Source organism: Lipotes vexillifer, unplaced genomic scaffold (assembly GCF_000442215.2).
Source record: "Lipotes vexillifer unplaced genomic scaffold, Lipotes_vexillifer_v1.1 scaffold1113, whole genome shotgun sequence".
Lineage (NCBI taxonomy): Eukaryota > Metazoa > Chordata > Mammalia > Artiodactyla > Lipotidae > Lipotes > Lipotes vexillifer.
Genome location: NW_006777938.1, coordinates 2,315 through 19,062, shown reverse-complemented (window position 1 = coordinate 19,062; position 16,748 = coordinate 2,315). Strand labels below are relative to the sequence as shown.

General features: G+C 37.1%; 1 protein-coding gene across 4 annotated transcripts in view; it reads right to left on the bottom strand.

Annotated features, from left to right (window-relative positions):
• The window catches only part of COP1 (COP1 E3 ubiquitin ligase), a 229,072-nt gene that overhangs the window by 210,732 nt on the left and 1,592 nt on the right, over window positions 1-16,748 (bottom strand). For 2 of the 4 annotated variants that reach the window (XM_007451361.1, XM_007451364.1), the window contains exons 2-3: window positions 11,913-11,989; window positions 11,113-11,232 (exon numbers count right to left, since the gene is read on the bottom strand). The exons of 1 other annotated variant lie outside the window; for it this stretch is intronic. In XM_007451361.1, the coding sequence (XP_007451423.1) occupies window positions 11,113-11,154 (42 nt within the window). In that variant the 5' untranslated portion in view covers window positions 11,155-11,232; window positions 11,913-11,989. The remainder of the gene's footprint in view (window positions 1-11,112; window positions 11,233-11,912; window positions 11,990-16,748) is intronic. One more of the 4 variants, XM_007451363.1, reaches the window with a different exon arrangement.

The window sequence follows — 16,748 nt, the reverse complement described above, 5'->3', positions numbered from 1 at the left end:
CAGCAGGAACCTCCAAAAGTAAACAAAAAGGCATAGGTCAAAAAGATAACTACAGTTTGAAACTCTTTATATAAACTTCTAAATTATACAAACAATACTTTATATACAGTTGTAGATACAAGTATATGTGTAAAAAAAGCTTATACACGCTTGAGAAGGATCCTTCCCAACTTCATATGGTGGTTACTCTGGGAGAATGGAATGAGATGAGAGGGTTTTAAGTATAAAAAAATATTTAATTCTCGAAAGGCAGACCTAAGACAAATATGGTAAAGTGTTACTCTTTATTAAAACTGCAAGGTAAGTCAAGAGTCTCATTATTTTCTGTACTTTTCTGTATGTTAGAAATATTCATCAAGTTAAATAATAATGCAAAGTAAAACAGGAAAACAATAATGAAAAATGCTATAATACCTATGACAGGAAGTTTGCTTCTGAACTGGCTCCCTCACCAAAAAATAACAGAAAAGATCTGAGTTCTAAAACTAAGGTACCTGTACTTCCTCAATTCTAAGACAGAGACAAAAAAAGCATGCAAAGATTAATGTTGACACGTCAAAGGGGGAATAAGGTTAACAGCTCTCACATTCAGTATGTAAACTTACCTATCTTCAGTAAATAGCCCATACACACCCTTAAGTGAGCCTGTGGTGCAACAGTCCAGAAAGTCTCTCTTTTACCACCACCACGGAAAAAAAATTCTACTGTTCTCTTAAGGTAGAAAAGGGAGAATCATTTGCTATGACTTGTACAGGAAGGGATCAGAGAATCCAACTGCTTCTTAATCAGATCCTCAACAAATCATCCTGTTTTCAGCCTTTGCTGTATGAGCTATCTCATGCTACCAATTCCAAGGCCTTTGTTTAACAATATAAAAAGGGTTCATTCCTAGCTCTTCCCCACTGCTGGCTCAGCTTTCTCAGATGTCTTAATCTATTACTTTTCATCCATTGCTGCCATTGTCTCTTCTCCCATTCTTTGGCCTTTTAAAAGTCCCTTTACTGTCATTTTATTTTCTTTTTAACATCTTTATTGGAGTATAACTGCTTTACAATGGTGTATTAGTTTCTACTTTATAACAAAGTAAATCAGTTATACATATACATATGTTCCCACATCTCTTCCCTCTTGCATCTCCCTCTCTCCCACCTTCCCTATCCCACCCCTCTAGGTGGTCACAAGTCACCAAGCTGATCTCCCTGTGCTATGCGGCTACATCCGACTAGCTATTGGTTGTACATTTGGTAGTGTATATATGTCCATGCCACTCTCTAACTTTGTCCCAGGTTACCCTTCCCCCTCCCTGTGTCCTCAAGTCCATTCTCTAGTACATCTGCATCTTTATTCCAGTGTTGCCCCTAGGTTCTTCATGACCATTTTTTTTTTCTAGATTCCATATATATCTGTTAGCATACAGTATTGGTTTTTCTCCTTCTGACTTACTTCACCCTGTATGAGAGACTCCAGGTCCGTCCACCTCACTACAAATAACTCAATTTCGTTTCTTTTTATGGTTGAGTAATATTCCATTGTATATATGTGCCACATCTTCATCCATTCATCTGTCGATAGACACTTAGGTTGCTTCCATATGCTGGCTATTCTAAATAGAGCTGCAATGAACATTGTGGTACATGACTTTTTTTTGAATTATGGTTTTCTCAGGGTATATACCCAGAAGCGTGATTGCTGGGTAATACGGTAGTTCTATTTTTACTTTTTTAAGGAAACTCCATATGGTTCTCCATACTGGCTGTATCAATTTACATTCCCACCAACAGTGCAAGAGGGTTCCCTTTTCTCTACACCCTCTCCAGCATTTGTTGTTTGTACATTTTTTTGATGATGGCCATTCTGACCAGTGTGAGATGATATCTCATTGTAGTTTAGATTTGCATTCCTCTAATGATTAATGATGTTGAGCATTCTTTCATGTGTTTGTTGGCAATCCGTACATCTTCTCTGGAGAAATGTCTATTAACAGCTGCTGCCCATTTTTGGATTGGGTCGTTTGTTCTTTTGATATTGAGCTGCATGAGCTGCTTGTAAATTTTGGAGATTAATCCTTTGTCAGCTGCTTCATTTACAAATATATTCTCCCATTCTTAGGGTTGTCTTTTCACCTCATTTACTGTTTCCTTTGTTGTGCAAAAGCTTTTAAGTTTCATCACGACCCATTTGTTTATTTTTGTTTTTATCGCCATTTCTCTAGGAGGTGGGTCAAAAAGGATCTTGCTGTGATTTGTGTCATAAAGTGTTCTGCCTATGTTTTCCTCTAGGAGTTTGATAGTGTCTCTCTGGCCGTACATTTACATCTTTAATCCCTTTTGAGTTTATTTTTGTGTATGGTTTTAGGCAGTTTTCTAATTTCATTCTTTTAAATGTAGCTGCCCAGTTTTCCCAGCACCACTTATTGAAGAGGCTGTCTTTTCTCCATTGTATATTCCTGCCTCCTTTATCAAAGATAAGGTGACCATATGTGCATGGGTTTATCTCTCGGCTCTCTATCCTGTTCCATTGATCTATATTTGTTTTTGTGCCAGTACCATACTGTCTTGATTACCGTAGCTTTGAGGTATAGTCTGAAGTCCAGGAGCCTGTCCTCCAGCTCCGTGTTTCTTTCTCAAGATTGCTTTTGCTATTCAGGGTCTTTTGTGCTTCCATACAAATTGTGAAATTTTTTGCTGTAGTTCTGTGAAAAATGCCATTGGTAATTTGATAGGGACTGCACTGAAGGTGTAGATTGCTTTGGGTAGTATAGTCATTTTCACAATGTTGATTCTTCCAATCCACAAACATGGTATACCTCGCCACCTATTTGTATCATCTTTAATTTCTTTCATCAGTGTCTTATAATTTTCTGCATACAGGTCTTTTGTCTCCTTAGGTAGGTTTATTCCTAGGTATTTTATTCTTTTTGTTGCAATGGTAAATGGGAGTGTTTTCTTAATTTCACTTTCAGATTTTTCATCATTACTGCACAGAAATGCAAGAGATTTCTGTGCATTAATTTGGTATCCTCTTACTTTACCAAATTCATTGATTAGCTCCAGTAGTTTTCTGGTAGCATCTTTAAGATTCTCTATGTATAGTATCATGTCATCTGCACAGAGTGACAGCTTTACTTCTTCTTTTCCGATTTAGATTCCTTTTTATTTCTTTTTCTTCACTGATTGCTGTGGCTAAGACTTCCAAAACTATGTTGAATAACAGTGGTGAGTGGGCAACCTTGTCTTATTCCTGATCTTAGTGGAAATGGTTTCGGTTTTTCACCATTGAGGATGATGCTGGCTGTGGGAATGTCATATATGGCCTTTACCATGTAGAGGTAAGTCCCCTCTATGCCCACTTTCCGGAGGGTTTTTATCATAAATGGGTGTTGAATTCTGTCAAAACCTTTCTCTACATCTACTGAGATGATCATATGATTTTTCTCCTTCAATTTGTTAATATGGTATATCACATTGAGTGATTTGTGTATAATGAAAAATCCTTGCGTTCCTGGGATAAACTCCACTTGATCATGGTGTATGATCCTTTTAATGTGCTGTTGGATTCTGTTTGCTAGTATTTTCTTGAGGATTTTGCATCTATGTTCAACAATGATATTGGCCTGTAGTTTTCTTTGTTTGCGACATCTGTGTCTGGTTTTCGTGTCAGAGTGATGGTGGTCTTGTAGAATGAATTTGAGAGTGTTTCTCCCTCTGCTATATTTTGCAAGAGTTTGAGAAGGATAGGTATTAGCTCTTCGCTAAATGTTTGACAGAATTCGCCTGTGAAGCCATCTGGTCCTGGGCTTTTGTTTGTTGGAAGATTTTTAATCACAGTTTCAATTTCCGTGCTTATGACTGGTCTGTTCATATTTTCTATTTCTTCCTGGTTCATTCTCAGAAGGTTGTGCATTTCTAAGAATTTGTCCATTTCTTCCAGGTTGTCCATTTTATTGGCATACAGCTGCTTGTAGTAATCTCTCATGATCCTTTGTATTCCTGCAGTGTCAGTTGTTACTACTCCATTTTCATTTGTAATTCTATTGATTTGAGTCTTCTCCCTTTTCTTGATGAGTCTGGCTAATGGTTTATGAATTTTGTTTATCTTCTCAAAGAACCAGTTTTTAGTTTTATTGATTTTGCTATCGTTTCCTTCATTTCTTTTTCATTTATTTCTGATCTGATCTTTATGATTTCTTTCCCTCTGCTAACATTGGGGCTTTTTTTGTTCTTCTTTCTCTAATTTCTTTAGCTATAAGGTTAGGTTGTTTATTTGAGATGTTTCTTGTTTCTTAAGGTAGGATTGTATTGCTATAAACTTCCCTCTTAGAACTGCTCTTGCTGCATCCCATAGGTTTTGAGTCATTGTGATTTCACTGTCATTTGTTTCTAGGTATTTTTTGATTTCCTCTTTGATTTAGTCAGTGATCTCTTCGTTATTGAGTAGTGTATTGTTTAGCCTCCATGTGTTTGCACTTTTCACAGATTTTTTCCTGTAATTGATATCCAGTCTCATAGCGTTGTGGTTAGAAAAGATACTGGATACGACTTCAATTTTCTTACATTTACCTAGGCTTGATTTGTGACCCAAGATATTATCTATCCTGAAGAATGTTCCATGAGCACTTGAGAAGAAAGTGTATTCTGTTGCTTTTGGATGGAATGTCGTATAAATTTCAATTAAGTCTATCTTGTTTAATGTATCATTTAAAGACTGTGTTTCCTTGTTTATTTTCATTTTGGATGATCTGTCCATTGATGAAAGTGGGGTGTTAAAGTCCTCTATTATGATTGTGTTACTGTTGATGTCCCCTTTTATGGCTGTTAATATTTGCCTTATGTATTGAGGTGCTCCTATGTTGGGTGCATAAATATTTACAATGGTTATATCTTCTTTTTGGATTGATCCCTTGATTATTATGTAGTGTCCTTCTTTGGCTCTTATAACAGTCTTTGTTTTAAAGTCTATTTTGTCTGATATGAGAATTGCTACTCCATCTTTCTTTTGGTTTCCATTTGCATGGAATATCTTTTTCCATCCCCTCACTTTCAGTCTGTATGTGTCCCTAGGTCTGAAGTGGGTCTCTGGTAGACAGCATATATATGGGGGTTTTTTTGGTATCCATTCAGCCAGTCTATGTTTTTCGGTTGGATCATTTAATCCATCTACATTTAAGGTAATTATCAATATATATGTTTCTACTACCATTTTCTTAATTGTTTTGGGTTTGTTATTGTACGTCTTTTCCTTCTCTTGTGTTTCCTGCCTAGAGAAGTTCCTATAGCATTTGTTTTAAAGCTGGTTTGGTGGTACTGAATTTTCTTACCTTTTGCTTGTCTGTAAAGGTTTTAATTTCTCCATCAAATCTGAATGAGATCATTGCTGGGTAGTGAAATCTTGGTTGTAGGTTTTTCTCTTTCATCACTTTAAAAAGTCCTGCCACTCCCTTCTGGCTTGCAGAGTGTCTGCTGAAACAGCAGCTGTTAACCTTATGAAGATTGCCTTGTATGTTGTTTGTTGTTTTTCTCTTGCTGCTTTTAATATTTTTTCTTTGTATTTAATTTTTGATAGTTTGATTAATGTGTCTTGGCCTGTTTCTCCTTGGATTTATCCTGTATGGGACTCTCTGTGCTTCCTGGACTTGATTAACTATTTCCTTTCCCATATTAGGGAAGTTTTCAACTATAATCTCTTCAAATATTGTCTCAGTCCCTTTCTTTTTCTATTCTTCTTCTGGGACCCCTATAATTCGATTGTTGGTGCATTTAACGTTCTCCCAGAGGTCTGTGAGACTGTCCTCAATTCTTTTCATTCTTTTTTCTTTATTCAGCTCTGTAGTAGTTATTTTCACTACTTTATCTTCCAGGTCACTTATCCGTTCTTCTGCCTCAGTTATTCTGCCATTGATTCCTTGTAGAGATTTTTTATTTTCATTTATTTTGTTGTTCATCACTGTTTGTTTGCTCTTTAGATCTTCTAGGTCCTTGTTAAATGTTTCCTGTATTTCCTCCATTCCATTTCCACGATTTTTGATCATCTTTACTACCATTATTCTGAATTCTTTTTCAGGTAGACTGCTTATTTCCTCTTCATTTGTTAGGTCTGGTGGGTTTTTACCTTGCTCCTTCATCTGCTGTGTGTTTCTCTGTCTTCTCATTTTGCTTAACTGTATTTGGAGTCTCCTTTTCGCAGGCTGCAGGTTCGTAGTTCCCATTGTTTTTGGTGTCCTCCTCCAGTGTCTAAGGTTGGTTCAGTGGGTTGTGTAGGCTTCCTGGAGGAAGAGACTAGTGCCTGTGTTCTGGTGGATGAGGCTGGATCTTCTCTTTCTGGTGGGCAGGTCCACATCTGGTGGTGTGTTTTGGGGTGTCTGTGACCTTATTATGATTTTAGGCAGCCTCTCTGTTAATGGGTAGGGCTGTGTTCCTGTCTTGCTAGTTTTTTGGGATAGGGTGTCCAGCACTGTAGCTTACTGGTCATTGAGTGGAGCTAGGTCTTGCCATTGAGATGGAGATCTCTGGGAGATTTTTGCCATTTGATATTACGTGGAGCTGGGAGGTCTCTGGTGGACCAATATGTTGAACTTGGCTCTCCCACCTCAGAGGCACATCCCTGATGCCTGGCTGTAGCACCAAGATCCTGTCATCCACACGGCTCAGATTAAAAGGGAGAAAAAAAGAAAGAAAGATGATGAAATGAAATGAAATAAAATAAAATGAAATAAAATAAAATGAAATAAAATAAAATAAATTTATTAAAATAAAAAATAATTATCAAAAAAGATTTAAAAAGTAATAAAAAAAGGAAAGAAGGGAGCAACCAAACCGAAAAGCAAATCCAACAATGATAACAAGTGCTAAAAACTATACTTAAAAAAAAAAAGACAGACAGAACCCTAGGACAAATGGTAAAAAGAAAGCTATACAGACAAAATCACACACAGAAGTATATGCATACACACTCACATACACACACACACACACAAAATATATATATATACATATATATATATATATGTGTGTATATATATATGTATATATATATATATATATATCGCTGCTTCCAAAGTCCACCTCCTCAATTTGGGATGATTCGTTGTCTATTCAGGTATTCCACAGATGCAGGGTTCATCAAGTTGATTGTGGAGATTTAATCCGCTGCTCCTAGGCTGCTGGGAAAAATTTCCCTTTCTCTTCTTTGTTCGTACTGCTCCTGTGGTTCAGCTTTGGATTTGGCCCCACCTCTGCGTGTAGGTCACCTGAGGGTGCCTGTTCCCTGCTCAGACAGGACAGGGTTAAAGGAGCAGCTGATTTGAGGTCTCTGGCTCACTCAGGCTGTGGGGAGGGAGGCGTGTGGAATGTGGGGAAGCCTGCGGTGGCAGAGGCCAACATGACATCGCACCAGCCTGAGACGTGTCGTATGTTCTCCCAGGGAAGCTGTCCCTTGATCACAGGACCCTGGCAGTAGCTTGCTGCACAGGTGTGCTTGCACACAGGCTTCTTGGGGGCTGCAGCAGCAGCCTTAGCATCTCATCCCTGTCTCTGTGTTCCGTACTTTTAGCCGCGGCTCACGCCCGTCTCTGGAGCTCCTTTAAACGGCGCTCTTAATTCCCCCTCCTTGTGTACCAGGAAACCAAGAGGCAAGAAAAAGTCTCTTGCCTCTTAGGCAGGTCCAGACCTTTTCCAGGACTCCCTCCTGGCTAGCCATGGCACACTAGCCCCCTTCAGGCTGTGTTCACACAGCCAACCCCAGTCCTCTCCCTGGGATCCGACTGAAGCCGGAGCCTCAGCTCCCAACTCCCACCCATCCCAGGTTGAGCAGACAAGCTTCTTGGGCTGGTGAGTGCTGGCTGGCACCAATCCTCTGTGCGGGAATCTCTCTGCTTTTCCCTGTTGCTGTGCTCTCCTCCATGGCTCCAAAGCTTCCCCCCTCCACCACCCACAGTCTCTGCCCACAAAGGGGCTTCTAGTGTGTGGAAACCTTTCCTCCTTCAGAGCTCCCTCCCACTGTGCAGGTCCCATCCCTATTCTTTTGTCTCTGTTTCTTCTTTTTTCTTTTGCCCTACCCAGGTACGTGGGGAGTTTCTTGCCTTTTGGGAGGTCTGAGGTCTTCTGCCAGCATTCAGTAGGTGTTCTGTAGGGGTTGTTCCACATGTAGATGTATTTCTGATGTATTTGTGGGGAGGAACGTGATCTCCACGTCTTACTTTTCCACCATCTTGAAGCTCCTCTCTACTGTCATTTTAATAGCATTAAGGGAACAAGACTGTTTGTTCAGTCTATCATAGAGAAGTATCTTTATATCACTTATCACTATGTGAAAATATTTACTTTAGTTTATCTTCTCAGCTACTCCACCCTATCCCCCCCCCCACACACACACACACACACACACACACACACACACACACACACACACACACAGCAGAATCCTGTCTTTTCCACTACCCTTAACACAACATCTAGCACACAGTAGATGCTAATAGAAAACTGTTTAAAATCATAGGAGAGTCTTGGCAACAATTTTTGGGATATGCCACCTAAAGCAAAAGCAAAAAAATCAAAAATAAACAAGTATGACTATATCAAACATACAAGCTTCTGCACAACCAAGGAAATGATCAACAAAGTGAAAATGCAACCAGTGCAATGGGAGAAAATATTTGCAGATCATATATCTGATAAGAGGTTAATATCCAAAATACTGTATGTAAAGAATTCATATAATTCAATAGCAAAAAAAACCCCAAATAATCCAATTTAAAAATGGGAAAAGGATTTTCCAAATAAGACATTCAAATGATCAATAGGTACATGAAAAGGTGTTCAACCTCACAAATCATTAGGGAAATACAAATCAAGACCACAAGGAGGGGGATTCCCTGGCGGCGCAGTGGTTGAGAGTCCGCCTGCCGATGCAGGGGACACGGGTTCGTGCCCCGGTCTGGGAAGGTCCCACATGCCGCGGAGTGGCTGGGCCCATGAGCTATGGCCACTGAGCCTGCGTGTCTGGAGCCTGTGCTCCGCTACGGGAAAGGCCACAACAGTGAGAGGCCCACATACTGTGAAAAAAAAAAAACCCCACAAGGAGACATCACGTCACACAGGTCACAATGGCCACCATCCAAAAGACAAGAAAGAACAAATGCTGGTGAGGATGTGGAGGAAAGGAAACCCTTGTGCACTGCTGGTGGGAATGTAAATTGGTATAGCCACTATGGAAAATAGTATGGAGGTTCCTAAAAATATTAAAAATAAAACTACCATATGATCCATCAATCCCATTTCTGGGTATATATCCAAAGGAAATTAAACTGCTATGTCAGGGCAATATCTGCACCCTCATGTTCATGCAGCATTATTTACAATTTCCAAGATATGTTAATAACCTAAGTGTCCATCAATGCATGATTGGATAAAGATGTGGTATATATACAATGGAATACCATACAGCCATAAAAAAGAAGGAAATCCTGCCACTTGCGACAACATGGATGGACTTTATGAGCAGTATAAATGAAATAAGTCAGAAAGAGAGACAAGCACTACATGATCTCACTTACATGTGGAAGCTTAAAAGAAGAAAACAAAAAAACTAAAAACACCAAGCTCACAGAAAAAGATCAGATTTGTGGTTACTAGAAGCAGGGGATGTGGGACTTGAATGAAGGTCAAGAAGCACAAACTTCCATTTTTAAGATAAATAAGTACTGAGGATATGACATACAACATGATGACTATAGTTAACACTACTGGAAAGTATATTTGAAAGTTGCTAAGAGAGTAAATCCTAAAAGTTCTCATCACAAGGAAAATATCTTTTTCTTCCTCTTTTTTCTTTTATCTATATGAGATGATATATGTTAAGTAAATTTACTGTGGTAATCTTTCACAATATATGCATCAAGTCATTATGCTGTATACCTTAAACTTACACAGTGCTATACATCAATTACACCTCAACAAAACTGAAAGCAAAAAATAAATTAAACATAAAGTCCCCCCCCACCAAAAACACAGGAGAAATTCCCACCAAAAAAAGACACAGCATGGTAGACTCATTTTGGTCAGCTCAACCTCACCTACTCCTTTCTCCTCCTAAGAGATTCTCATTCTATTAAGTGGTATCCAGATCCGAGCTATGTTAATCAGAATCTATCCACAGAATTTTTAAAAATCAAGCTACAAAGCTCTTTTCCTTCTTTGATCAAAAAACATAAATATAAATGAGGAAGTACAGGTGACCACATTATCTGCCACATAATAAAAATCCGAGAAAAGAAAATCAGACCTGTCCTAAAGAAACAGTCATGAAAAGTAAAAAAGAAAAACTTCCAACAACATTCAAGTATCTGATTTCATTTGCATATAGTCTTCAGAGAAGGATGGTTCCAATGTTCCCAACATTTGGTTGTTAAGCTCTTCCTTTTTATGTGTGTAAGCTACTCAGTCCCTTATTCTGTCAATTTATATCCCTTTTTTGTTTAAGCTAGGTCAGGGTGGGTATTTGTTTGTGCTAAGGTATATATTCTTTATAATGAAGCATACTCAATTCCTAACAAACACATGCAAATTCCCATTTTATATTGTTTACATTTATTTACCAGAAATAAATGCAATTTTTCATTTATTTAGATTCCATTACATGAAACAGGATATAATTTCTTTCCACTTCCCATCTTTCTAAATACCCTTAGTTAAGCCACAGACTGCTGCTACTGCCAATCAACACCTGCTGGAAGGATTTTATGTAGGTAGAAATAATCACTGTTTTCTCCTCCAAACCCCATATGTGAAGAAGGGAAGATTCACTAGAAGAAAAAATAACCAATGTAATTGTTCCCTATTAAAATGAAATTGTACTTTCTCATGATCTTAACATTTAGCTTTTGTTAATACAAACTGGCCATTGCAGGTAAGTTGTATTATAAGGAATTTGTTCTTTCTTTGAATTGAAAAAGGGGAACCTGTTAGAAGTGGTAGCTTGCAGATGTTTCTTATTGAATAAAACTGGATGGACTGAGTAATCCTACCCTATTATTTTTAAACATTTCTAGATCTTTTTCAATGCAACTGACAGAGCACCATTTAAAACAAAATTTTTTAAAGTTCAGGGGCCACTTACTGCTTCCAGTTGTTTCTTCTTCTGCACTAGTAACTCCAACATGAGGTTGACATTGGCCAAATCAAGATTATCTTGGTCTGTCCCCAACAAATCCTGAAATATTTGCCACCTGTGGCCATTCTAAAAACAAAGAAAAGAAGAAACACAACAACTTCCTAAGACAATTGTTTTAGAGAGTCAAAAATAAATGTTTGCTACCTCCTAATATGCTTATTAGATAACATACCAAAAATAAACTATGACATTCCAACCTATTCCTTCCCAGCTAGTGGCTCCCCAATGCCTTCTAATTATAATTTAAGCACTATTTCTCCCCTAAATAAATTTAAACAATGGATATGAAAGGCATATTTAAGACATGTTAAGTCAGCATCTCTAAAGGTATAATTCTCTTCAAAATAAGTGCCTGGATTTTAATTACTTGTCTAACCATATTTGCAACTTTGTATTGGGTAAGGTATTAATTTAAGCTCATTTGCTTCAATAATTTGGGCTAATCCTCTTAAACTGAGAGTCTTTTTTTTCAAATTACCACCCATAGTTTCACCCTGCCATATAATTCTTCAAATGTAATGTATTACAAGCCAACTCTGACTCTATGTAATCTCACCAGACCTTTCAAAAGATAAGAGTAAATTTTAGACAATGCAGGTAAGAAAGTTCTTTATTAAATAGAATAATCTTAAATCTCCTTTAAGAAAAATCTATAATATGCTAAGCTTTAATACCTAATTAATATTAAACCAATAAAAACAGCAAATTGAGATTTATTAAAAATAGTAATAAGAGTTGAAACATACGGTGCTACTCACTGAGTGGTCCAATTTGAACCTCTTTTCCTCAAATCTTTGCTTCTGTTTGAGAATGAGCTCATTCACTGAAAACAGAAACAAAACAAAAAGCACACAAAATCTATATTTTTATTAAATGTATCGTCCAATTGTTCTGTTTAGATGGATTCTATTTAACTTTAAAAAGTCCCAAACCTTAAAAAATGCTAAGCAGAAAATGCTAAGTTTTTATTTTATTTCAAATTAGAAACAGTTTTGCCGCAGCTACTACTACTACAACTACTATTATTACCACTACTATTACTACAAGAGGAGAATTCTTCAGAATATGTACTTTCTCTTACATGTCTCAATGATGACACTATCAGCACTTGGAGAAAGACAAGTCTTCACTGTATGAGATCGTCCCATGCTCTACAGGGTAACTGGCCGATTCTATGAGGTAGGCACTAAAGATTTTTATTTGTTGCTCTTTCTGTTTGTGACTTTTCCATAAATATCATGGCAAACACTGTCAGTTACCTATTCATAAACCATTCTAACCTTTTTTAAAAATAAGAATAGGATTTTTTTCCAAATGTCAGAATGCCAACTGTCACATACTTTCAGAGAGGCTAGATCCTTCACTGGCCCCATGGTATGAATCTTGACTAACCTAAGCCAATCTAGTCATACACTCTTGCCAGCAATTGATGGAGGGTTAACTATGTGACCTAATTTTGACCAACGAAGGGTATGCTGTCTTTCAGAAGAGAAGGATAGAAGAAAACAAGTTATTTTTCTCCCTTCATTAAGGGATGATATCTGGAACTGCTTAAAGCCATCTTGCAATCTTGAGGGGAGCTAGCCAAAGAACCAACACATCTGCTGGAGACGGAAGGCCAGAAAGATGAAAAGAACTTGATAATATCACTGAGATACCAACTTAACTAACTCTAAAAATTCTTTTTGTATAAATCAATACATTTTCCTTAATGTTCAAGCCACTTTTAATTGGATTCTTTTGTTTTTAACATCTAACTGATAAAAAAAAAATAAACTGATAAAGAAAAGGACAACTAGCACTAAGCTTGTCACCTTATTAGCCTTTAATTTCTAGACATTATCCTATGGGTTATTCTTCACATTTTAGAGATGAGGAAATATTAGAAAGAGCATAAGGAAGTTACTCATGGTGACATACAATACAAGACAGAGCTGGGAAACAAACCCAACTATCTAATACTTCCCACTATACCACAATCTACTACAAACATTTTCGAACAAATCAGAGAGGTTCCAGGGCCACACTAAGAGCCAAGCTTTAAAGATTAAGTAAGACTCAACCTAAGTAAGACTTAATCCAAGACTCAAGCAATTCAGAGTAGGAAGACAAATATATGTGATGCAGCAGTTATAATATGATAATCAGTACTATCATTGAAATAGATTTTAAAAGAACAAAGGACAAGGATCAATTAAAATATTAACAAGCAGGCTTCACACAGAAGCTGACATTAGAACTGGGCCATAACAGGCACACAGGGACTTACTAAACAGGAAGAAAAGAGGAAAAGAACTCACATTAAGGGTGTGTGGGGGGAATTCCCTGGCAGTCCAGTGGTTAAGACTCAGCGCTTTCACTGCCATGGGCCTGGGTTCAACCCCTGGTCAAGGAACTAAGATTCCGCGGCCAAAAAAATGGTGTGTGTGTGGAGGGGGTAAAGTCATAAAATAGCAGGATATAAGATGATTTAAAATCAATATAGCTGAAACACAGGATCAGAGTGATTTTTTCAACTATTAACAGGGACTAAGAACTAAGGCTGGAACTGTAGACAGATCAGAGCCTGATTCTGAAGAGCCTGTTATCTCACAAGCAGTTATTATTATAATCCAGGGAAGATAAAGGAGAGAACTTGAAATAATGTAGTGGGAATAAAGAGGAGTATGTGAATAAGAATTTAATGCTTCAGTTACAGAATTAGCTATTTAAATAAAAACTGTAACTTAAATAATTGTAATACTTAAATATGTACACCACATTGGATTTTACCAAGAAATCTCATATACCACTGAACATGAATATTCTATATCCATAATTATAATTCTCTGGATCCTTATAATAGCCATAGTACTAAGAACAAACAATGCCTTTCTACTGCTAAAGCTTTCATTCTAGCAATTGTCTTTTCAGAGGCAGGATAGTATAGTAAAAGCACATACTCAAGCCAGACTGCTTAGGACCAAATCCCAATTCCACCACTTACTGGCTGTAGAACTTTACACAAGTTACTTGACTTCTCTGTGCTTTAGTTTCCTTGCTGGAGGAATGAGGATGACAACAATTACCTATGTCATAGGACTGAGAATTAAATGAGTCAACATACATAAAGCACCTAGGAAAGCACTTGGCAGTAGTAAAGACGTTATGTTAGCTGCCTACATTTTTTTAAACAAGGATTTTAAATTTTGCATGTATGCTACCTTTTACATTAAAGAATAAGAGGGTCATTCATTAGAGAGATAAAAATATTCAATTTACAAATTTTAGACACAGAGAAAGCTAGAAAAGAGATTGCTGGGGGGTGGGGGGCAGGGGTTGGTAGCTGGAGAGAGATCATGCATCATGGAAGGACTGGGAGAGCTAAGCCTTGGCAAGAGTGTAGGAGAGCAACTGCAGAGGTGGGAGGAGAGACACCCCCTCACCCCACATGAGCCTTCCAGGATCAGGAGAGAGAAAGAGAGCTCTCAAGACCAAGGGGATAGAAAGGTGAAGAGTGAGAGTGTGTCTTTTTTTTTGAGGGGGTAGGGGGGTAGAGGAAGAAGAAAAACGAGGGACTGTACTGTAGTGCTTAGGGCATGAAAGGAAAAATCAAAATATCTGTCTTGACAAAAAAAGCGCATGACTCTAACGACCAGAAAACCTAATCCTACTTGAGTGTTTAGCTTCCAATTCTTTGCTTTCATTAAAATTGAAGAAAGGAGTGGACTTGTTAACTAATAGGGTATTAAAAAAATTTTTTTGACTAAGTAAGTGCTTTTATTGAAGCACATAATTCAGAAGGAGATCAAAGAACTAAATGACGTAGCAGGAACAAAGTTCCTTCAATCCCCATCAAATTATTTATGTAAGCAAAGTTTCTCATGACTTACCCTTTCAAAAATAAAAAGGAAAAATCTTAAACTTACACAATATTATATGTCAGTTATATCTCAATTTTTTTAAAAGCTGTGATGATCCTAAATAAATAAAAAGAATACAAATGAAACTGAGTTCTTGTCCTAGTAATAACTATAAATGACAATGGAACTAATTGAGGACACCATCACACATTAAACAGCCGATTTTCAATAAATTTTTATGTCTAATACTTTATAAAATTTGTAAATATTTATTTGATCAATTGCATGTCTAATAATTACAATAACAACTCAGATAAAGCATTTAAGATTTTTAAAATACTTAACATAAAATTATGTTCAAAAGAAACTTCAAGGTCTATAAGTTCTATTTTCTGTTACAGAAAAGTATGACAGATAAATCAATAAGAATTTCAAGCATGAAATATATAAGGATAAAATTATGTGAGCAATATGCAATTTAAGTATAAGTTCAAAGAGACAAAGAATGAAATTTCCCATTGTTAATGAAAAGCATTTAGTTTTGAATCAATGATAAGTATCAAATCACTATACTATTCAGATTCTACTGGATACATTTTAAAAAGAGATAAAAGCTTATTCTTAAATGACCATATTTACAATACTCCTAAAGTTATATCCTTTACAAACACTTAAACTTATAAAGAAAAAATGTGGATGCTCATTTAAAATGTGGCATCAATGCGGGACGAAGTACATCATTTTTCAGAATTTTTATATGGGTCACCCAAGCAAAAAGGTTTGAAGACCATTGCTACAGAAAATAGGTAGCCCAGCCCTCTATCCATAACTAAGGTAAACGTAAAGCATTAAAAGTGAAGGGTCCTAACCTAGCAATAAAAAAGGTGCAAGTCTACCTAGAACACTTCAGAATCATAGAACTTATACTTATTTTACCATGCTCAAGAAGAAATCTGAAATTACTTTTAAAAGGCTCAAGGTCTTTCTAATCCAACCAAGAACTACAGGCACTATACAAATCATGTAAATCAGACTAAAGCAATGGGAATAGTTTTTTCAGTACAGAAAAAACAAATGATATTCCACTTTCAGAAACAGATCTCAGTAGCATCCTGAGTGCATGGGAACCGAAGGATTTGACCATCACTGTACAAAGGTAAAGACTGGAAAGGGTGATGGGCAGTAAAATAGAAATAGATATATCAGGATGAAATGTTATTTCTATGGCTGACATAAATAATCACACTGGAAGCTGCACTATAATTAAAAGACTTCAAATACGGGCATAAAACACACTCCAATTACCCAAAACCAAAAACTTTTAACCATATAAAGAGAAAGTTAAAAACACTTCTCTGGTGGTCCAGCTGTTAAGACTCCGCGCTCCCAATGCAGGGGGCCTGGGTTCAATCCCTGGTCAGGGAACTAGATACCACATGCCGCAACTAAGAGGCCACATGTCGCAACAAAGATCCCGTGTGCGGCAGTGACGATCCCTTGTGCCACAGCTAAGATCTGGCGCAGCCAAATAAATAAATAAATTTTTTTTAAAAAAACTGTATCATTGCCAAGATAATTTCTAGCTTAGGAAATCAGTAATTATGACTTCACTATTCACTGAACATATACATTTGAGAATATATAAAGTATGAAATTACTTTACATCTTAGTGCTGTATTTTCATATTCCTTCCGTATCAGTATAATGGTGTTCTCCCTCTCTCTCTCTCTCTCTCTCTCT